Below are 23,192 nucleotides of genomic sequence, written 5' to 3' on the forward strand. Positions count from 1 at the left end.
AGGGTGAGCTTGCCCACAGTTCCTAAACAGCAGGTGTTTGCAACCAACACTTCAAAGGTGGGTGTCATAAGGCTGGGGCTGTAGCTCAGCGGTAAAGCGCTTGCCTAGCACGTGTGAGGCACTGAGTTTGATCCTCAGCAGCACTTAAAATAAGCAAATAAAACAAAGGGTATTGTGTTCATCTACGACTAAAACAAATTATTTTTTCAAAGGTGCGGGTCATAGCTTCATATCTGTGTGTATTGTGCGGGGCGGGGAGGGGGATGCTGTGGGCATTCTTTTTTTCTTCTTTTTAAAAAAAAGTAGTTGGCAGAATCCCTTTTGAAAGCAACTAAATCTCACCGAATTATAATAGCCAAACTACAATGAGGAGTTCAGGCAAGGGAGAGGGAGCATTGCTAAGGAGGAAAAATCATGGTATAAACATAGGGTACCCACGGTCCGCTGCTTTAAGAATATTTTAGTCCTGGTCCTAAATCCTCTATCTGGGAAACCAGGACAAATGGTCACTGTATCGTGGCGCATGACCCGGGCCGAGAGTCCAGAAAGCGCCTGATGGCACTCCAACCCTCTACTGGTTTGTCTCTGGCAGCTCCTTCCTGAGTTCTGAGCTGGCTGTTTGTGCTTTCAAGGGGCATCACCTTACCACCACCACCGCCACCCGCTCCGACCTTGGCCTTTGGGGCCGGCCGGTAACGCGGCGGCAGAGAGGCCGGGCACAGGCACTCTGGAGCTGCAGGGTGGCCTGCAGCGGGCGGAGAGGAGGGGCGCCCGGCTTGGCTATAGCTCAGCGCCACACCGCTGCACCCGGGCCCCTGCTAATTGCGCGGGCTCTCCCCTTGGGCTTAATGGATTCTCAATCCAGTTGTGTGGTGGTGACCGGTAAGGCTATATTTTTGTGCATTTCCATTTGCTGCTGCTTTTAGCCTGCACCTGGAATGCGCACTTGCTTGATCCTGATCGTAAACAGTTCCCTGAGGGGAAAAAAGAGTGGCAACTGGTGGTGCTAAAAATTCCAGAAGGAGGCTAACTTCCTGCTATGTCCTATTAAAAAAACAAGAAAGGAACAGAGGCTTCCCTGCTTCTGCTTCGCTGCAAATAGCTCCAGAGGCATGCACGAAGGTGCCCACGTGTGGCTTAGGCTCAAACCTTTCCTGTCTTTCAGTTCCTCAGGGAGGAAGCTGAGGCTTGCACCGTCTAGGACCCGCTGGCTGGACACAAGTGGTATCCTTAGGAGAGCACTTTCATAATAAGGAAGAGGACATACTGGCTCAAAAAGATCAGGACCCTCACCAGGCTCTCACAGTACCTCTGTGGTGACCCCTCCCCTGCACTTCCTGCTCCAACCCCCAAAAGAGAAAGGAGCACACGGTTCCACATACAGAATGAGTTTCTTACTATGGGAACCCTGAAGCCCCATCCCCACCCCTGTCACGAGTGGATGCCTCTGAACCTCAAAAGGTCAACTTGGAAGGAATGATAGCTGTTTGCTCCTGCATTTCACAAGCAAATCTGAAGCCACCCCACTACCACCACTGTGCCTCACAGCTGGTCCCTGGGTGCTTGAACTTTCCTCACAAAGCTCTTTATTTATTTTTAGTTAGTCACCAAAGCTCTTTATTTTTAGTTAGACACATTTAGCACATTTTATGTTTTTTTGAATACTGTTGGATGAAGGAAGCATTCAACAGATGAAGATTCCTGTATGCATGAAAGTCACCCATCTTAATTGAAAGTTACCCATCTTAATATTTTCAGATTGCAATTCAAACTTCTATCAACCTTCTAAAAAGAAAATTCTTTTGAAACCCTTTTATCTCCCTCGTTCTCATTTTGAGTCTAGAAATTGAATGATTCAAATTACGTTTGAATTCCTAAGGAAACTGTACTCCTAGTCAATGCAGTGCTTGTCTCAAATGAAATATGGATATTGAAGCACCATTGCCCCTCTTAGAATCACACCCACGCTTTCCTTTATGTTGTCAGCCTGTGGTTTGCCAGCAGACTCTAGATTGTTGATGATGTACTTGATAATCAGCCACGATCTGAGGATGTCCACCAGGTTCCAGAGTATGACCTCCTTTATTAGAAATGTTCTGAGCTGCCCAGGGCAGCCTCTTTATATAATTGGATTTGCTTAATGTGTAAATCTCACCAAGACAATTGGCACATAGACAGATGATGGGAAAACCAGGGCTCTGACAAATGGTGTCAAGATCAAGGTGTTCTTTCTGATTGGCACCAAATGATAGCAATGAAAGGCAGAGGAAACCTGCCTCCAGAGGGCCTCTCTCATTCCCCTAGATTTCTCCAGCTCTTTTTTGCAAGTTCCCCTCCAGAGCTGGCAGGTTGACAGTGAGATCTGACCCAGCAAAGCAAAAGCTTCAAACCTTCACTTATTGATTTGTTTTCCTAATTTCAAAAAAAAAAGAGGTGTAATTTTTGCTGATTTGAATATGATTCTAAAACAGAATGTGCTAGTTCTGTGTGCTGCGGCATTTTTATTATCTATCCTAGGAGGTACCTAGGATTTTTTCCCCTTATTCTCAATATTTCCTATTGCCATTCTTTATTTGCTGACTGTTGCCCTGAGAGTTAATCATATTTATTCTATAGAATTCAGTCAAAGTCAGAGGTCTCCTCCTCCTCCCCCTCCATCTATCTTTCTAGTGCTAGGGATTGAACTAGAGGCCTTGTGCATGCTAAACACACACTCTACCACTAAACCATCCTCCAGACCTAGAAGTTTTACACTTTTTTTATAGAGGGAGGGTACCAGGGATTGAACTTGGGCACCCAACCAGTGAGTCACATCCCCAGCTCTATTTTGTATTTTAATTAAAGACAGGGTTTTACTGAGTTGCTTAGGGACTCTCTAAATTGCTGAGGCTGGCTTTGAACTCGTAATCCTCCTGCCTCAGCCTCTCAAGCCACTGGGATTACAAGTGTGCATCACCATGCCTGGCTTTTTGTTGTTGTTTTGAATCTAAGAACTCTTTGTGTAACCTAAGGTCCCAAGATTTTTTTTTCACTTCTTTTTCCCCCTAAATGTTTGTATAGTTTTACTTCTTACAGTTAAGTCCATAACCATTTTGAATTCATTTGTACATGAGGTGTAAGGTTTAGTTTGAGGGCTCAGTGTTTTATGTCCAGTAGATCCAGTACCATTGGTTGAAATGGTTGTCCTTCTCCACTGAAATTTTTTGCACCTTTGTAACCAAACAATTGGGCACATTTATGTGGGTCCAATACTGCGTTCTCTACAAAGCCTACTTTTCTATTAGTCATTTGTGCACATATGCCCCAACCATGCCCCAACCATGCCCCCACCCCCAGTGTGGCAGTGAATAGGTCCCACCTTCCTTTTCGACTCCTCACTGTGCCTTGCACGAGGACTCTGAGGGTGTTCCCAGATTGGCAAGGTTGTTGGAGTTGTCCAGGACCCACAATGACCTGGGGAGCAGAAAGAGAATCTTATGTGGATGTGGCCTTGCTTGAGAAAACCTGGGTGTCTTTGGTTTCAGGTTTTGGGCAGCACCTGGTGAATTCCAGCTGGGAAGCAGTGAAGGTAACACCCCTCCTCCACCAGACCCAGATGGCTCCTTCTGTGACTGCTGAGAAGGGCCCAGCTTGCAGGCCCCTGGGTAACCAGAGCCTCACAGGAGGAGACAAACAAACCTGTGCCCCTGGGAGAATGGTTTGTCTTTGGTCCCTGATTGGGAATTGCCTACCTGCAGATGCTCTTCCCACCTCAGTAGTAAGAAAGGAGGCTGAAGGGACACTCCTAGGGACAAGAAAGGCTAAACCAAGATGGATTCTGATTGTCCCCATCTCTGTAGTCTGTGGGGCTGTTGGGAAGTCACTTCTCTCAGCCTCAGTTTCCTCAGTCATAAATGGGGGAATAATCATGCTGATATTGAGGGCTGTTTGGGGGACGCAAAGAGGTAACTGTGCTGAGCACTTTTGTATGAGCGGCTTTGTTCATGCATCGTGACCTGCACAGGAAAGCACTGTGCATAAACACTGTGCTTATTTTTAAGGAAGTAGCTTCCCAGTGGAGAGTGCATCCTCCCGGGGTTGAGGGCTGGGAGCCTCCTACGGAGCAGATCTGCTTCTGCTTAGGACAGTTGTCGGTTATCGGTTCCCACGTGGTTGTCACTTAGAGGCTCCAGATACTGACAGCTGTTTATTCACACGTTTCCTTCAATTTCATGCCTCTGTTGGGTTAAGCCAAAGGTGGGGTCTCCAGTCTATTCTCAGAGTTTCCCAGTCATGCTGCAAAGGCAACAAAACCGCTGGTGTCACCCACCTACAGCAACGGTGGCATTGATTTTTCTAGGCTGTCAGCACAGGTGCCATCAAGGGCACTCTCGACTTTTGAGTAAGAATCTGAGTTTTCTTTTTACCATCAGGAAAAAGCTCAGAGAACCCCAGACCCACGGTCAAGCCTGGCTGCACCTCATGGTGCATCAGAAAGGCTAGCCCAGGGCTTTCACGGGCCGTTGGGAGTCTGCAGCCAGTTCCTGCAGAGACGGCACTTCCTCTGCCAAGTGTGGGAAGGGCCCGCACCTTTCTGCTTCCTTTTGCAGTCATGATAATGGAAAAAAAAGCCATGCTGCCAGGTGTGGGACCCAAGACAAGACACCCAACTTTTCTGTGCCTCGATTTCCTCATCTGTAAAGTGGGAAGGTCCTGATGGCTAAGAGAGTTAACACATGTAAACCCTTTAGAACAAGGGGGCACATTGCCAGTGCCCACATATATCATTCTCCATTACTACAAGGCTCTTTTATTAGGGATCTTGGCTGTAGGGGAGTGAAATGTGAACAAAAGAGGGGATTACTTGGGAGGCTTAAGGCTCACCAGTAGGGCTGGAGAACCAGGGCAGAAACCCATGCAGGCTGGGAGTTTCCAGGATACGGCATCAGGATGGCAAACCAGACACTCTGAAGGGTCTTTTCTCTTCCCATTAGCTGAATGAGATAGAACTTGTGTGCACTACCGGGGGAGCAGAAAGTCAAGGCTATCACTGAAGAACAAACATGTCCCCCTCCCCCAAGAGCTGCAGGCTGAGGGGAGAGAGAAGTTAGCACACACAGGAAAGGCAGGTGAGGACACATTCCATGATCAGCACAGTGAGGAGCAATGGCAGCCAGAGATGAAACACAGACTCCACCTTTCAGCCAGAGGGGACTCTGGGTATCAAGCACCCCTGACTACTGCACAGCCTTATGCAGTTTCTCTTGAGGATTTTAAGCCTCAGACTTTCATGGAGATTCTTCAGCAAACTTGGAATGGAATCACCATTTGACCCAGTTATCCCACTCCTCCACATATACCCAAAGACTTAAATAAATCAGCCTACTATAGTGATGCAGCCACATCAATGTTCATAACTCAATTCACAATAGCAAAGCTATGGAATCAACCTAGGTGCCCTTCAATAGATGAATGAATAAAGCAAATGTGGAATCTATACACAATGGAATATTACTTAGCCATAAAGGAGGATGAAATTATGGTATTTACCGGTAGATGGATGGAACTGGAGACTATCTTGCTAAGTGAAATAAGACAACCCCCCCCAAAACAAAGCCCAAAGGTTTTCTCTGATATGCAGATGCTGAGTCATAATGGGTGGGGGGAGCCGAGGTTCACAGGATTGGAGTGGGGGCGTGGGGAGGATAAGAGTGGAGAAGACAGTAGAATGAATTGGACATAGCTTTCCTATGTTCATATATAAATACACGATCAGTATAACTCCACATCATGTATGACCATGAGAATGGGAATTATTTTCCATGTATGTATGATATGTCAAAATACATTCTACCACCATGTATAACTAAAAAGAACAAAATAAATAAACCTCAGACTTTCTGCAAATGAAGATGAACTAACTAAATGTCAGTTTCTAATCCAGTATCACCAGATATACGAGTCAGCAAAAGATTTTAGAACCTCATCTTCAAGCTACCAGAAGGATTAGAAAATAGCGTAACTCTATATGAAATATTTAAAGATAGAGTCACAAAAAGAAGAACAAGACATGATTGAGAGATCACATAAATTGAAAAAGGGAATGAGACAAGTTATTGAAATTAGAAATATAATTGTTAAAGTAAAAACTCAACAGATGACTTATTTATTTAAAAAACTCACTATTTATTTATTTTAAACTTATTTATTTTAAAAACTCACTATTCCTCTTTGCATTTCACACCATCTTCTGGGACCATTTCCTTTCCTTCCAAATACACAACCTTTATGTGTTCCCTTTAAACTTATTCTATTTCCAGTTTAGAAATAGAATAAATGAAAGACACCAGACACACACACACACACACACACAAAAAAAATATGTCATATGATTCTGTTTACATCTGTCCAGATTGGGCAAATCTATTGAGATGAAAAGTAAATTAGTGGTTGCCTAGGGTAAGCAGGGGACAGTGTTAAGGTGGAATGAAGAGTGATGATGGATGGAAATTTGGTTTCTTTGGGGGTATGAAAAAAAGTTTCATACATTTATTGTGGTGAGGGTTACACAAGTCTGTGAATACACTAAAAACCACTGAACTGTAGACTTGAAGTGGAGCAAGTGTATTGTATGTGAAATATATATATATATATATATATATATATATATATATATATATATACATACATACATATATACATATATAGAGGGAGAGAGAGAAAGAGAGAGGGGAAGATGTTTACTTACACAAATATATACATATATGGAAGTTTAGAGACAGATGAAGAGAAATTAGTGAACTAGAAGACATATCTGAAGATGTTACTCAACGCTTAACATAAGGAGATGGACAAGGAAGTGGGCAAAAATTAAGACAGATGGATTAGAAGGACAGAACGATGGGAATGGATGAGAAGCAATATTACAAGAGATAATGGCTGAGGATATTTCAGAACTGATAAGAGATATGATGATGAAGCACAAAACATACCAAGCTAGGACAAAGAAGATCTGTACCTAAATACATCATGGTAAAGCTGAAGAACACCAAAGACAGGAGATGATAAAGTACTCAGAAAAGATGAATCACCTATAAAAATGGATAGTCTAAGCCAGGTACGTTGGCACATGCCCAGTGACTTGGGAAGTTCAAAGCCAGCCTCAGTAACTTAGAGAGGCCTTAACAAATTTAGTGAGACCCTGTCTCAAATTAAATAAATAAAATTAAAAAGTTCTGTAGATGTGGCACCAGGTTCAATTCCTGTTACCAAAAATAAATAAATAAATAAAAATAAATAGGCCTGAAGTTGTAGCTTGTTGTTAGAGCACTTGCTGTGTACATGTGAGGTAATGGGTTCAAACCCCAACACCACATAAAAAAATAAATAAATAAAATAAAGGTAAAGTGTTCCTCTACAGTGAAAAATATTAATAAATAAATAGATGATAGCCTTTAGTTTACTAAAGGGAAATTCTCAAAAACAACAATAAAAGCAAAAAGTATCAGTTGAGTAGTAACTTCAAAATGGTGAAGTTGTAACTACCAACAAGAAATTTGTACCCAGCAAAATTATTTTTCGAAAACAAGGATAAAGTAAAGACATTCTCATAAAAAGCAAACATCAAGTGTTCATTCTCAAAAGGACAACATTAAGGAAACATATAAAGGATGTGTATTTGGAAGGAAAGAAAATGGCCCCAGAAAGATGGTGTAAAATGCAAATACGAATTTTAGGAATAGTGAGTTTTTAGGTAAAATATGTATTCATATTATCTAAAATAATAATAATTGCTAATTTTCAAGCTTAAAAAAAAGGATTGACCTGGGTTAAGTTGTGGCTCAGTGGTAAAGTGTTTGCCTGGCACGTGTGAGGCCCTGTGTTTGATCCTCAACACCACATAAAAATAAATAAATAAATAAATAAATAAATAAGGTATTGTGTCCATCTACAACAACAAAATTAAAAAAAGAGACTGACCTAAAATATCGGGCTATGCCGGGTGGTTTCACCTAATTCTTCAGCCCTATGTCCATCCCATCACAGCTGACCCTCTGCCACGAGCTCATATCCATCATCTTCTCAGCCTTCCTGGTAGTCTCCAAGACACAGACTAGTAACAGTCTCCTTAATCTCCTTGCTCACAGTGCACCATAGAGTGGTGATTGGAACAGGGGCCTTCTTAACATTTGAAGACCCACAAGGAGCACTATCAATAATGGCATCTGGGGCAGCAGTTTCCCAGGCTGGCTGGCCCAAGCCCAGGCTTCCAGTGCTCTCTGCCACCCCTGTTTGTCTTTCCCACTGGTCCCTGCTATCAACCTTCTAGTTTCCCCCTCTTTGTGCTGTTTTTTTTTTTTTTCCCCCCTAGGCAGAGTCAGATGTGATCTCTTTGCTATCAGTTTGCAGGACCATTCTCTCTAGTCCTTCACTAATATGTCTGTAGTCTCTATTTGGATTCTGGTTTAGGACCTCACTGGTTGTACCCACTGAATGTGCTGGCATACCGCCATGGTGTCCATTAGCCATCTAAGTGGATGTATTAAGATAAACTCCCAGCTAGTTCATGGACATACGTTGACTCATTATACAGATACAGAATTAGGCTGAGATGCACTAAACAATATATGGAAAGTACACAGCTCCCTGGGTAAGCACTACTGTGTGGGCAACTGCATCACATATCCCCATCTCCACAGAGGGGTTAGCTGGATACATGTGTTCTAGGGGCAATGTGTTGACTGGCTACATGAATGAACATCATTCTTTTCTACCTTATTGCCTTCTGCCAGCAAAAATCAAGCTGGTCAATGTCATGGGGGACAACTAAGCAACATTTAATGAGCACTTACTCTGTACCAGGCACTGTAAATGGGAATGCACAGAATTATAGATAGTAAGGGAATATTTAATTCTACATTTGCAGTATTTCACTTAGAAGAATGAAGTGAGTTAATAACAAATAATAACTTGAATGAATTTTGTTGTGGTTGTTCATAAATGGGAGAAGAATGTTGAAAAACAATGGAAAATGTAGGAAATTAATAGAAATGCTGAAAATTTACAATGAAAAGAGGCATTTCCCTGGAAACTTCCAGACGAATGACTTGATTATATTTCCCAACAATGTGTGCCAAAGTATTTAACAATGAGGCTCCTGTGGTGGGCATCCTTCTTTCCCCAAGCTCAAGTTTTATGTAGCTATATGTGCAGTGACTGCATCACTACCCATCATGATCACCTGACTCGGTATACTCACATTTTGGAGCTAGTACCACCTCATATTCATTCAAAAGAAATTACATCTTCAGCTTTTCTAGAAGTGCTTGAGGAAATAAAATAAGAATATACCATGGACCAATTTAGCCAAGATGTTTTATAACTGCATTTAAAATACACACAAGTGCAAGGGCCAAGAGGTCAAGACTCTTGCCAGATTTGATAAACTTGATATGCAGAGTAATTCCTCTTTACCCCAAAGATGAGGTGGCCTCATCCTTCTTACATGTTGCTTTAAATGAGAACAACAGCAGTGATAATGATGAATATAAGGCAGTGAACTAGAACAGTAAATTATCAATCTGATGAATGCTTTAAGATGAAGGATGGGGCCGGGTGCAGTGTGTCATGCTTGTAATCCCGGTGACTTGAGAAGCTGAGGCAGGAGGATCCCAAGTTCAAGGCCAGCCTCAGCAAAGTAGCAAGAACCTAAGCAACTTAGCCAGACTCTGTCTCAAAATAAAAAATAAAAAGGATTGGGGATGTGGCTCAGGGATAAAGTACCCTTGGTTTCAATCCCTGGTACCAAAAAGAAAGAGGAGGAGGAGGAAGAAGAAGAAGAGGAGGAGGGTAGAGGGAGGAGAGGGAGGAGAATATGGACCCCTTTCAACCCCCCCCCCCAAAAAAAAAGACATGAGGATGGGTCTTGGCTTAGGGATGGGCAAGTAACTACATAGCTTTCCTAGTACAAGTGAATTAAAGTTAATTGTTTCTCTCTCTCTCTCTCTCTCTCTCTCTCTCTCTCTCTCTCTCTGTGTATGTGTTTTCAAATATGCTTGCTCATAGACATGCTGGGGATTGAATTTACAACTTCACGCATGCTGAGCATATGCTCTACCACTAATATACATCCCAGCCCCAAATAATTTCTTCCTCTTCTTTTTTTTAATATTGTTTAGTTGTCAATGGATCTTCATTTTATATTTATATGTGGTGCTGAGAATCGAACCCAGCGCCTCACACATGCCAGGCAAGCACTCTACCACTGAGCCACAATCCAGCCCTCAAATCATTTCTTTTGATTCATTTTTATTTTCTTTCTGAAGAGGGTCTCTGTTTTTCAGTTTTACTGTTGCTGTGACCAAAAAACCTGACAAGAACAATTTTAGAGGATGAAAAGTTTGTTTGGGGCTCATGGTTTCAGAGGTCTCAGTCCACAGATGGTTGACTCCATATCTCTGGGCCCAAGATGAAGCAGAAGGGCATGATGGAGGGCTGGGGTTGTGGCTCAGCGGTAGCACACTTGCCTGGCATGTGTGAGAAACTGGGTTTGATTCTCAGCACCACATATAAATAATTAAATAAAGGTCTATCAACAACTTAACAACAACAATATATATATATATATATATATATATATATATATATATATTTAAAGAAGGGCATGATGGAGAAAAATTGTTCAGAATATGTCCACCAGAAAGGAGGGAGAGGGAAAGAGGAAGGTAAGTGGAAGTGCTCAACTCATTAGAGACAAAATACATACCAAAGGCACATCCCAGTGAACTACCTCCTCCAGCCATGCCCTACCTGGCTATAGTTACCCCCCAGTCAATCCATTCAAGTGGATTAATGCAGTGATAGGTGAAGGCTCTCACAACCCAGTAACTTCACCTCTGAACTTTCTTATGTTGTCTCATACAAAGCTCTTGTGTTGAGCTTTCAGAGGACAACTCATATCTAAACCATAACTGTCTCTATTCTTCCTACCAAATACCAAGATAGATGACATACATTTTTTCAATGTAGTCCAGAATGGGTTTTGACGCTAAAAGCAAGAAGGCCTGAGATTAAAAATAGCAAAGGCGAGGATGAAAGGAGACTCCTTAGCTGCTCTACAGAGAATCTGCTGATGGTAACAGCCAGCCCAGTGCCATCCATTTCCTGAGCAGCCACTTCAATGGATTGTCCAGACATGGTCCTCCAGGTGTGGATAAACTGAACTCACTTGAACACTTTTCCCAGGATTTCTTGTATCTTTCTTCTCCACTTTGGTCCATGTGGGGTATGAATCCATTTTATCCATAAGAAAACAAGTAGTCACTCACATTCATGCTAACTCCAGTTCAGCATGATAGAGGACTGTTCCTCCATTCTCATTCTGAGATGACACAAGAATCCACAAGAATATTGGGGCAAGGCCTCCCTGATCACTAAGGGCCCTCTGCCCTGAGGGAAATGCACAGTTCCACATTTCATTTTCCATCACTGTATGTTCAACTGTATCGAAAGTTAGACTAAGGTATATACTTTTGAATTAATTGTTCTTCTTTGCCATATAGAAGTCTCCCACTTTATCTGCTGAGGATATGTTCCAACATCTCCAGAGGATAACCAAAACTATGGATAGTACTGAACCCTGTATTTACGGTTTATTCCTATGCCTAATACCTCTTAGAAAGTTTAATTTATAAATTAGGCACCGTAAGGGGTCAACAACAATAACAATAAAGTAGAACAATTATGACAATAAAATTAATAATAGAAGTTATTTAAAACTTATGAATTGTTTATTTCTGAAATTTGCCATTTAATATTTTTGAACTAAGACTGACCCTAGTTAACTAAAACTGCAGATAATAGGAGGATATGAATCTGTGCATGACCTCCTGTTCTTGTTCCCACCACTCAGCATATTTCATTGACTTGAAGAACCACTTAAAAAAATGTTTGGGCATCCTGACATTGCATGGATGTCATAGTCAACTGCATCTTACCCTTTGTCATATTTGAGCAGTACTTTTAGTTAATTAATTAATTAATTTGGGTACTGGGGTTTGAACTCAAGGGCATTCAGCCACTGAGCCCCATCCCCAGCCCTATTTTTTATTTTATTTAGACACAGGGTCTCGCTGAGTTGCTTAATACCTTGTGTTTTGCTGAGGATGGCTTTGAACTTGTGATCCTCTTCTCTCAGCCTCCAGAACGGCTGGGATTACAACTGTGTGCCACCGTGCCTAGCTAGTACTTTTACTTTACTACTGATTCATACTATAAGGCTTGGCATTCCGTCTCTGGAGCTTAGATTTATTGAAATGTGTCAAGTCCTTGCTGAATTACTCCATCAGTATGGGAAATGTTCCGAACTGCTTATCTTGCTTCGTGGAGACCAGGCCGAAGTCTTGAGGTTATCAGAGCTCTGTTTGTGTTGCCCTAAGTGTGATGAATATCCGCTGCTGCATACACAGTCAGCAATCAGAGGAAAGCCCATAAATAGGCATGGGAATCATGCAGGTGACTTAGGACAGCAGAATATCAGATTGGAACTGGGATTCAAAGGGCAACTCTTTGTTCCTTCCTATTCTGGACCCAGCTTTTTGGGAAACAGATAAGAAAGGGAAGGCTTATTAGCACACCTTTTCTCCACTGCACCCTCACACTACTTATGTTAGAAGGATGTTGCAAATCTTGAAAAACATCGGACCCAGTGGGAATGCCACACTTGGGATTCTAAAATCTCAGAGGCCCACCTACGCCTGCAGGCTGCGAGCCAGATGAAGTACCATGAAAAGTCCTCAGCCTCTTTGATGACATCTGTAATCAGGCATGATGACCCTGTACACCCTGAGACAGCCACATAGCCTGCTCCTCTCTGAGGTGCTCTTAACTCTCCTGGCTTAAAGCCCACCCTGAGCCCTTGTGGTCAAACACTGTGCTCTCTCTCTCTCTGGGCAGGCCGATGTGCATGATGCTGTGTTTCCTGTCTTGCAGGTATTTGCAAAAAGATTCAGACAGGGACTAATGAACCCGAGGTGAAACTCAGGCACTGTGTCCCCGAGAGATGGAGAAATATTGTCAGGAGCCACAGATGCATTTGGGGCATCAACCCTCAGCCAGTATCCTGCTGGAACCGCTGCCTCTTCTGCCCACTTATAAAACTATTTTTGTCCTTTACCTATAGATATTTTTTAAAATTTTCTTTTAGTTGTAGATGGACACAATACCTTTATTTTATTAGTTTATTTTTATGTGTGCTGGGATCGAACCCAGTGCCTCACAGCTTCTAGGCAAGCACTCCACCACTGTGCCACAACCCCACCAATATGTTTTTATTCATTCTAATTAGTTATACATGACAGTAGAATGCATTTTGACACATCATACATAAATGGAGTATAACTTCTCATTTTTCTGGTTGTACATGATTTAGAGTTACACAGATCACATAATCCTATAGGCGCATAAGGTAACAATGTCTGATTGATTCTACTATCATTTCTAACCTCATACCCTCTCCCCTCCCTTCTGCCTAGTCCAAAATACCTCTATTCTCCCTCTGTCCCCCATTGTGAATTAGCATCCATATATATACCAGAGGAAACATCCGGCCTTTGGTTCTTTGGGATTGGCTTATTTCACTTAGTATAATATTCTCCAATTTCATCCATTACCTGAAAATGCCATACTTTCATTCTTCTTTAAGGCTGACTAATATTTCATTGTGTATATATGCCACAGTCTTTTTATCCATTCATCTGTTGAAGGGCACTTAGGTTGGTTCCATTGTTTGGCTATTGTGAATTGAACTGCTATAAACATTGATGTGGCTGCATTACCATAGTATTCTGATTTTAAGTCCTTTGGGTATAAACCAAGGAGTGGGATAGTTGAGTCAAATGGTGGTTCCATTCCCAGTTTTCTTTCCAGAGTGGTTGCACCAATTTGCAGTCCCACCAGAAATGTATGAGTGTACCTTTTTCACCACATCCTTGCCAACATTTATTGCTACCTGTATTCTTGATGATTGCCATTCTGACTGGAGTGAAATGGAATCTCTAATTGCTAGAGATGTTGAAAATTTTTTTCAGATATTTGTTGATTGATTGTATTTCTTCTCTGTAAAGTGTCTGTTCAGTTCCTTTGCCCATTTACTGGTTTTTTGTTGTTAAGTTTTTTGAGTTCTTAATACATCCTGGAGATTAATGCTCTATCTGATGTGCTTGTGGTAAAGATTTGCTCCCATTCTGTAGGCTGTCTATTCACCTCACTGATTGGTTTTTTTTTTTTTGCTGAAAAGAAACTTTTTAGTTTAAATCCATCCCATTTATTGATTCTTGATTTTACTTCTTGTGCTTTAGGAATCTTGTTAAGTAAGTCAGTTCCTAAGCTGACAGTGGGAATTTGGACCTACTTTTTCTTCCATTAGATGCAGGGTCTCTGTTCTAGTGCCTAAGTCTTTGATCTACTTTGAGTTTTGTGCAGGGTGAGAGAGAGTTTTAATTTCATTTTGCTACATATGGATTTCCAGTTTTCCCAGCATCATTTGTTGAAGATGCTATCTTTTCTTCAATGTATGTTTTTGGCACCTTTGTCTAGTATGAGATAACTGTATTTATGTGGATTTGTCACTGTGTCTTCTATTCTGTACCATTGGTCTATATATCTATTTTGGTGCCAATACCATGATGTTTTTGTTACTATGGCTCTGTGCTGAAATTTTTTTGGGGAGGTACCGGGTGGGGATTGAACTCAGGGGCACTGGACCATGGAGCCACATTCCCAGCCCTATTTTGTATTTTTTTAGAGAGAGGGTCTCATTGAGTTGCTTAGTGCCTCGCTTTTGCTGAGGCTGGCTTTGAACTTGCAATCCTCTTGTCTCAATCTCCCGAGCCACTGGGATTATAGGTATGTGCCACAGTGCCCAGTTGTAGTACAACTTAAGGTCTGGTATTGTGACACCTTCTGCTTCACTCTTCTTGATAAGGATTGCATTGTCTATTCTGGGTCTCTTATTTTTCCAAATGAATTTCATGATTGCCTTTTCTATTTCTATGAAAAATGTCATTAGGATTCTATGAATAATGTCATTAGGAATTGCATTAAATCTGCATAACGCTTTTGGTAGTATGGCCATTTTAACAATGTTAAATCTAACCTTTATCTGTATTGATAGAATTTTATGGAACTTTAGAAGTCCTTCAGATATGGAAAGAGTAGGCTTAGTTACAATCCCAATTTAATTTTTGGTCCTGTCTACAAGACAAGGGTGATTTATAGTGGGGTTGGGAGGGGATCTTGTGAAGTTTAGATGAACTCTAGATAGGGCAAAGGGGAGGCAGGGGAAGGGAGGGGGTAGGGGGTGTAAAAACGATGGTGGAATGAGATGGACATGATTTCCCTGAGTACATATATGAAGACATGAATGGTGTGAATATACTTAAGAAAATACTTGGAGACAAACACTCTAGAAAGATAGAGGATTGGGAAATATGTGGTTGATGTCTTTCATTCCTGAATCTCTAAGGCATGACTGATCCACCAGTTTGGAAGAGTGGCTTAGAGGACACACCTGTGGAGAATGGAACTTTGACATTGCTAGTGTAGAGTGGTCTTTAATCAGCATGCCAAGATCCCCACAAACAAAGGGAGGGCTCTGGTCAGTCTTTAATGGTGAACTTCACGTTTGTGGAAGCATCTCCTTTGTGCCTATTTTCTGCAACTCCTCCTTTTCAAAATGTGCCTTCTCTGGACCTCAGTTTCCTCATCTATAAAACGGGGACACCATCCTCAGGAAGATCTTTGGGAGATGCTTGTATAGTGCCAATATGAAGTAAGGGTTCTCCAGGGGCAGCTAAGATGATCACCAGACTATTTTAGAACCAGAAAAATAGTACATGCATGACCATTGTAAAAAAAAAAAAAAAAAAAGCTTACAAGTATAGAAAGAAATGAGCATCAGCCTTAACTCTGCCCTCAAGAAAACAATTTCAGTATGTTCCCATTTCCATCAAGGGCTATAGGAAACAGTATGAAATTCTCATTGTTTTACTTATTCTATCTCGGAATTTCCTTGCAAAGTCATTTTTTTTTTCTTTTTGGGTACCAGGGATTGAACTCAGGGGCACTCTACCACTGAGCCACATCCCCAGTCCTATTTTATACTTTATTTAAAGACAGGGTCTCACTGAATGCTTAGCACCTCACTGTTGCTGAGGCTGGCTTTGAACTCATGATCCTCCTGCCTCAGACTCTCGAGCTGCTGGGATTGTAGTCATTTTAATGGCTGTGTTATACTCCAGTGATGGCTGTCTTCTACTTCATTTCACCTTTTCCCTCTGCAAGGTCTCCCTTCCCCCGCCAGTGGGTGCTGGGCATGGCAGCCAGGGCTTTGCACACATTATACAAGTGCTGTATCTTTGAGCTAAATTTCAGTTCCCAAACATCTTCTCTTTCCTCCTCCTCTTCCTGGTAAGCCCTACTCTCTCTGGACTTAGCTTCTCTCCTCACATGGAGCCCCCAAGCCTGGATGGTACTGGAGGTCAGGCGTGGGTCTCAGCCATACCTGATGGCTCCCAGGTCTTTTCTGACCCAACAGGCAAGGGGAGTACATGATCGCTCCCTCTTTCCTTGTCGCCTCCCACTATATCCACTCAAATCCTCAGCCATAACTCCACACAGAGGGCATCTCACCCACATGCAGTGACAAATGGATTAGGGGTGAAAGATGAATGGAAGAAAGGAAAGGAAGGAGGGTCAGGAAAGGTAAGAAGGAGGAAAAAGCTGCAAAGCTAGGAAAGAAGGGACGGAGGGAGAGAGAAAGGGAGAAAAGGAGAAAGGAAGAGGAAGAAGGAGAAAGCAAGAACAGTAGCAAGGGAAAGAGGGAGGAAGAAAGGAAGGAAGGAAGAGAAGTTTTCACACACAAGCCTCACTCTTCTGGCTCTGTGGAAAGTTCTTTCACTGGGCAACTCCTGCCAGTTGTCTAAGTCCTAGGTAGCCTTCTCTGCCCCATAGCCCTGGGCCTTCATGTCTTGCTCAGTCATCACAGGGACCCTGGGAGGGAGGTCCTATTGTTACCATGTTTCACAGATGGGGAAACTGAGGTTCAACAAACTCCAAGAGTTTGCCCAAACTCTCTCAGTAGTGGGTGGAGGCAGGGAGTTCTGGCTCCTTCTGCCCCCCCCCCGCCCCCAGTCTTTGCACTCAGCCTTCTGCAGCCCAGCACTGCCTGTGCCTACTTCATGCTTCTCCTCTGAGAATGTGACCAGGCCCAGAGCAGAGGAGGCACTGCAGGCTCTTGGGAGTTTTTCCTGGAACCTCTGAATGGAGGAATACCTCCATGCATCTTGTGCCTAGCCCCACACTCTCATTTGATAAGGGAAGAAGCAGATCTTGGAAAAACAGCAACTGCTTCTCCACACCAGCTGGTGCCACAGTTCTGTGGATTTGAACAAATGCAGAGAGCAACTGGTGTCTTCCTTCCTTCAGCTCCCTTTGAGAAACTGCCATGTGTTTCTGGTGACCAGATTTCGGAGGTGGAGGATGGAAGAGAGGAAGAGAGAAAGAAACAGAAAGCCAGGTTTCCTCTTGTCCAGGACCTTTGCAGCTGTGGGGTTCAGGTTTTCTGGAGGCTTTGTGGCTAAAGCAATGGGCTGGATTTCACTTTGGGCCGGGGGTTATTCCAGGCTCTGTCTCTCCTCGAGTTAGCATAAAAGATTGCAATCCTAGTTGAGAAAGTGTGCCAATTCGGAAGGCACAAACCCATGGCTCTCTCCAATTCTGTGCAGAACCAATACTCCCTGTGCTGAAACCACCAGCTCTTCTCAGCAGAAATGGTGGTGGCAGCCAGCAGCCTGAAGTCTGTGCAGAGTGTTATCACTGCTTCTGACAGGGCTCATCAAATTCTAATAAATGCCACTTTCAATAAATCCATCTTGCATGAATTTCTCAGATTAATACAGGTTCATTATAAACACTGGTGCCTTCTATAAAGTCCCACCTATGTGCTGCTAGTCACTGTGCCTAGTGAATCATCTCATTCAATGTTCATGAAAATTGTGAATCATTTCATGAAAACCCATCTGACTTTAAATTATCCCCATTGCACAGATGAGAAAATTAAGGAACTCCAAAGTTAATAGTATGCCTAACTTACTGGCTGCATGGTGGGAAAGCCAGGTTTCAAACTCAGGTCTTTCTGACCTCAAAGCCCATGCCATTTCCTGCAAACACTTGAGTGGCATGTGTTCCTTCTCCCCAGCATCATCCTCCCAATCCAGGCTCAGAATGACTGCCAACTCTAGCTTATTTTAAAAAATGCCACTATCTGCCAGGCATAGTGCTGGTGGCCTAGGACACCAGGTGTATGTGGGGGGTGGGGGGCCAGGAGACAGAATTTCAAGAGCAGGAGTTTCCAAATGAGGCTGCGCCTAGGTTCTCTCTATGATTACAAGCTGGGAAAGTTTCTTCAATATTCCAAAGCAGACTCTTAACACTGCATGAGCTCCTTGAGGGCAGGATGCAGGCCCACAGAGGATCCCTGTAAGTGGAGCCCAAGGGTTCGAGTTATAGGGACTCCCCTTTGTCCTCCATCAACTAAGTTAAAGCCAGTCTGTTTCTTTCTACAGGAGCTCTCCAAGTTGGGCCTGGGGACTGATATGGCAGTGGAACTACGAACTCTGCAGTTGCCTGTAGATTACAGGGAGGCAAAGAAGAGGGTCACCAGAATCTGGGAAGATTTTCAGCCACAAGTAAGTGATGGCTAGAGAGGCAGTGGGCCTTGGAGGCTGATGATGTAGGGGAGTACAGAGGTTATGAACTTCCTGGATCCTGGTGCTTGGATTGATGGCTGATGTGCAACCTGTCCCTAGATCCCATTCAACAGTGTGAGGTCCTGATATTGTAAGTGATAAACCCAGCCCAATTCCATCTAACAGTAAGTTTCTCGGTTTAAGCTGAAATATAGAGTAGGGTCCGCCTGGCCCCTGCACTGGGGATTGAACCCAGGGGCTTTTAGCCACTGAGCCACATCCTTAGCCCTTTTTAAATATTTTATTTAGAGACAGGGTCTTGCTGTGTTGTTCCGGGGCTTCCTAAGTTGCTGAGGCTGGCTTTGAACTCATGACTCTTTCGCCTCAACCTCCAAGCCACAGGGATTACAGGCTTGCAGGGATTACAGGCTTGCACGGCCAAGCCTGGCTAAAGCAGGTCTTAAAACCAGGAGAGAAAGGAGAAGAAAAAGAAATGGAACTCAAAGTGTTTCCACCTAAGGAAGAGGCTTGGGTTGGGCCCCACACATGCCCATTCAGGGAAGGCTGGTTTGAGGTTGGACATGAAGTAATGGTCTCCTGGGCCTGGGAGAGTGACTGGGAGTGTGATCCACCAAGGGAAGGCTTATTTTCAAACCTATATTCTCAACCTATATCAAACTATATTATCTGAACATAATTACTTGGTACAAATACCCTGGTACAAACAGCCCTCCTCCCAAAGACCATAAGATGAAGTTAATAAAACATATACCATCACGCTATTAAGGCAATGCCCCAAATGTTTTGATAAAATACTCAGCAGCTATTTTTGAAAAAGGAAAAATAATCAACTCAAATAAATTCTATCAAGATTTATTGGTCTGTTACTAACTTCCTTTATTAAAGTTTCATTAAAAAGACGTATGATTCCACTAAAATTCTAAGCTTCTCCTATGGTAATCTTAGATAGTAGCTTCCTCCCCACCCCCACCAAAAAAAGAGAGAATGAATACATTACTATGTAAGTATATCTTGAAATGTAAAGGTATTTAAATATAAATGCAGCATGATTTCTAGTCAGCTAACAGCCTGCTGCTTTTCCTTCTACTTGTATTAATTAGAGGACATAGGCAGGAGATTGTGGGTTTTCTGTGTGGATTTGAGGCTTGAGATAGTTTGCACTGGGAGCTGGGGTCTCCCACAGCCTGGCCCTTCTGCATATCTAATGACCTGGTTTCTTGTGATGTCTCTTCTATTCCATGTGTTCACACAGCTTGCTGTGCATGTGGGCATGGACACCTCTGCCAAAGTGATCTTTCTGGAACAGTGTGGCAAGAATAGAAGTTACCAGGATGCTGACATCCGGGGCTTCCGACCTGAGGGCGGCGTGTGCCTACCAGGTGGCCCGGATGTGATTGAGTCGGTGGTCAGCATGAAGGCGGTCTGCAAGAACATTGTGGTGGAGGATGTTGGCGTGGCCTATTCCCGAGATGCGGGCAGGTACACTTTGCAGAAGCGTCGAGTGAGCAAGGGGAGGGAATGGTTTTCAGAGTGCCATCTCTCTCCTGAAGGGAGAGAGCCATGAAGTTGGCTACTTGATCACCCACCCCTTTGCTGCACATGAGCACAGCTTGGTTGCTCACACCCTGGCCTGAGGTCTTATTTCCAGGACCCCTCCCTGTAACACAGGCTTTGGAGCATTATTACAGAAGAGATGGAAAAGCAGGTTTTGAGAATCATGTGTATTTTGTGGATGTTTATATATAATTTTTTTTGGGGGGGGACCAAAATTCTGAGTTTATTTGGCCCCAGATAAAGATTAGTTTACCTTTGCATCTCCAAATTCTGATCTTGGTTGGAATTTTCTCCCTTCTCCAAGTAATGAATAGACAAATGACTCCATAAAGACATGAATGATGGAGAGATTTACTGGGTGTTTTGGATTAGTTAGTTGAAAGTCTGGTCATTTTCTCTTAATCACTTGTTGGTCATGAGACTAGAAATCAGTTTCTGATTCATTCCCGCCCCATGTTCTTTCTGAGGCAAGAAAACTCAAATTTCCCCAAGTGGTGGTCTCCCTCATGGTTTATTGCCAATTCTGTTTACATTCTGTGGAGTTAGAGGTTGGTATGAGAAATGATGTGGAGATTCATGTGGATGCAGGTACGTCTGTGATTACGTCTACTACCTCTCTTTGCATCATGGAAATAGGCATGCAGCGCTCATCCATACCCCTCCGCTGTCACACTGGCTCCCTGCCAGCCTGCTGGGAAGAACCTTGCAAGTCATTATCCAGGAAATGCTGAAAGAGACTGGGAAAACCCAAGCTTTCAACATGATTTGCAGAAAACCGAACAGCCAAAGAGAAGCAACTAGGGGATGTCTGCTTTAGAGAAAATTAAACGTTTCAATGATGTGTGTAGAGTTCAATTGTGCTTTGAGAGGCTTTTAAAAAATTGCTTGTAAAACAGTTTACACAGAGGGGAAAAAATTCTGAATTAGCTCAACAAAATCACAAAGTTATTTTATTGTCAGAAGAAAAAAGAACTCTTTAAAAGGCAGACATTGCACAAGGGATTAACTAAGTTCAGTTATGTTTTTCATGGCTATGAAATAAAATCCTAGCATTTTTTTCTTCTAAAGGGCACAGCAGTGGGGCTGTATGATTCTGCCAGATTTCCAAGACCACAGACCCACTTTGCAGAGGCCATGGGAACTCAGGTGCAGCCACTGTTCTAGGTGCCCTCTGCCTGGCCTCCAAACAAGGCACCCAGGCCCATGAGCGGCTTTAGAGGTACTGAGTTGCTGGTGTTTGGTTATTTCCTCTTTTGGTGCTCATTTTAGCCATTTTTAAGTATACTTTAGTGGCGTTCACTACACCTACGTTGCTGTGCAACTATCACCACCATCTATTTCTAGATCTTTCTCATCATCCCAAATAGTACCCATTAAAGACCTCCTACCTATTTCTTTCCTTTCCCCACGTTATTGTTTAGCTCTGGAATGTCCCTCAAAGTCTCATATGTTGAAGACATTGTTAACATTAGAATCCTCTGCCACAGAGTCATACAGATCAAACCTGCCTTGGCCTGACTTTTGTCAGTGAAAGGTCTAGAGAAAAGCCTACAAATCAGTCAAAAATGAAGTACAGATTTTACATTATATGTATTCAAATTTTCTTTTCTTTTTATAGTTTTAGTTGTAGGTGGACACAATACCTTTATTTTATTTTTATATGGTGCTGAGAATCGAACCTAGTGCCTCACACTAGCGCTAGGCAAGGGCTCTACTACTGAGCCACAACCCCAGCCCTGTATTCAAATTTTCTTCCAGCCAATTTAATGGAGTGAGAAAGAGTAGCTTCCCTGACTTCACCGGCAATTTGCATCCTCAGAGGGCTCAGCTGTCACAAATAAGGTGATGCTTTCTTAGGGAACACTTGCAAGTGACATGTGTGAATATACACGCTGCCACACAAGTGTGGTGATGCTTCCAGAAGGGAGGAAACAAAACTGAAGTCAAAAAGTGCATACAGAATTTTTTTTATTTAACTTAAACCATGTAGTACTTTAACTACTAGAAAAAAGCAGAGTAAGAGAAACTAAAGTTGCCTTAGCTTCAGCCATTCAAAATAGACAAAGTTTCTTTTTTTCCCCCATAATGTAAAGAATCCAGAGTATATAGATAACAGGAATAAATTCTTACAACAGAATATACAAAAACATTTTGAAATTTTTTTCATCTACTGATTTTTTTATATAAACAGAGGATTTCTTAGGAATAATTTATACACAGAAAGTCATTTTATGTAACAAATTGGCCATGTTATTACCTTTTTTTAAAACTTTTTTAGAAAACTTTTTAAACAAGAAAACTCAGAAAATGCATTATTTGCGATGCATCCATTCCATCGCGCCTTCTGGTTTTTTGTTTGTTTGATTTTTTAATTCCAGAGGTAGACAAACTCTGGCAAACCTCTCACCTCAACCTCACTGGCTTAGAAAGCAGACAGGTGTTTTTGCCAGGCATCTGTTCACCTGTGGATGTGTCTGCACAACACCAAACATCCAAATCAGAAGCTGAAAACAAAAATCAAATGGTTTCTGGACCTTTCTCCTATGGAGTGCAAAAATTCCAGATGTTTCCAACAATGGGGATTTTGTGGAGTTGTGTCGACATGGCCAATTATTATTGGGAACTAGAGGACATGGAGTCAAACTTAAAAAAAATATTGGCGTGTGCTATACTTTTTATTAAAAAGAATTTGTTCTGTATGGGAAAAATGTATCTTCGGTGTTCTGCCTTAAATAAAAATAAATAAGGTCTCTTCCTTGTTAGAACAAAGCATTCATCATAATGTGAGGCACAGAAGCAAATGGCCTGTGTGCCCCAGAATCTTTTGTGTGATCAATGTGAAAACCATCTGCAGTGCCCTGAAGTCCTTCTATCTGTATGGCATTGCAGAAC

General features: G+C 42.5%; 1 protein-coding gene across 2 annotated transcripts; it reads left to right on the top strand.

Annotated features, from left to right (window-relative positions):
• Nucleotides 1-630: 630 nt before the first annotated feature.
• Pgpep1l (pyroglutamyl-peptidase I like) lies at nt 631-23,052 on the top strand. Of its 2 annotated transcripts, none has more exons than XM_026394733.2 (5): nt 631-882; nt 3,525-3,568; nt 18,603-18,725; nt 19,999-20,225; nt 20,889-23,052. In XM_026394733.2, the coding sequence occupies exons 1-5, from the start codon at nt 849-851 to the stop codon at nt 21,115-21,117; spliced, it is 657 nt and encodes a 218-aa protein (XP_026250518.2). In that variant the 5' UTR covers nt 631-848; the 3' UTR covers nt 21,118-23,052. The 2 variants fall into 2 exon arrangements, with proteins under 2 accessions (XP_026250518.2, XP_026250519.2); XM_026394734.2 differs by having other exon boundaries at nt 650-882; nt 20,937-23,052.
• Nucleotides 23,053-23,192: the final 140 nt, after the last annotated feature.

The sequence above is a fragment of the Urocitellus parryii genome, chromosome 6, assembly GCF_045843805.1.
Source record: "Urocitellus parryii isolate mUroPar1 chromosome 6, mUroPar1.hap1, whole genome shotgun sequence".
Taxonomy (NCBI): Eukaryota; Metazoa; Chordata; class Mammalia; order Rodentia; family Sciuridae; genus Urocitellus; species Urocitellus parryii.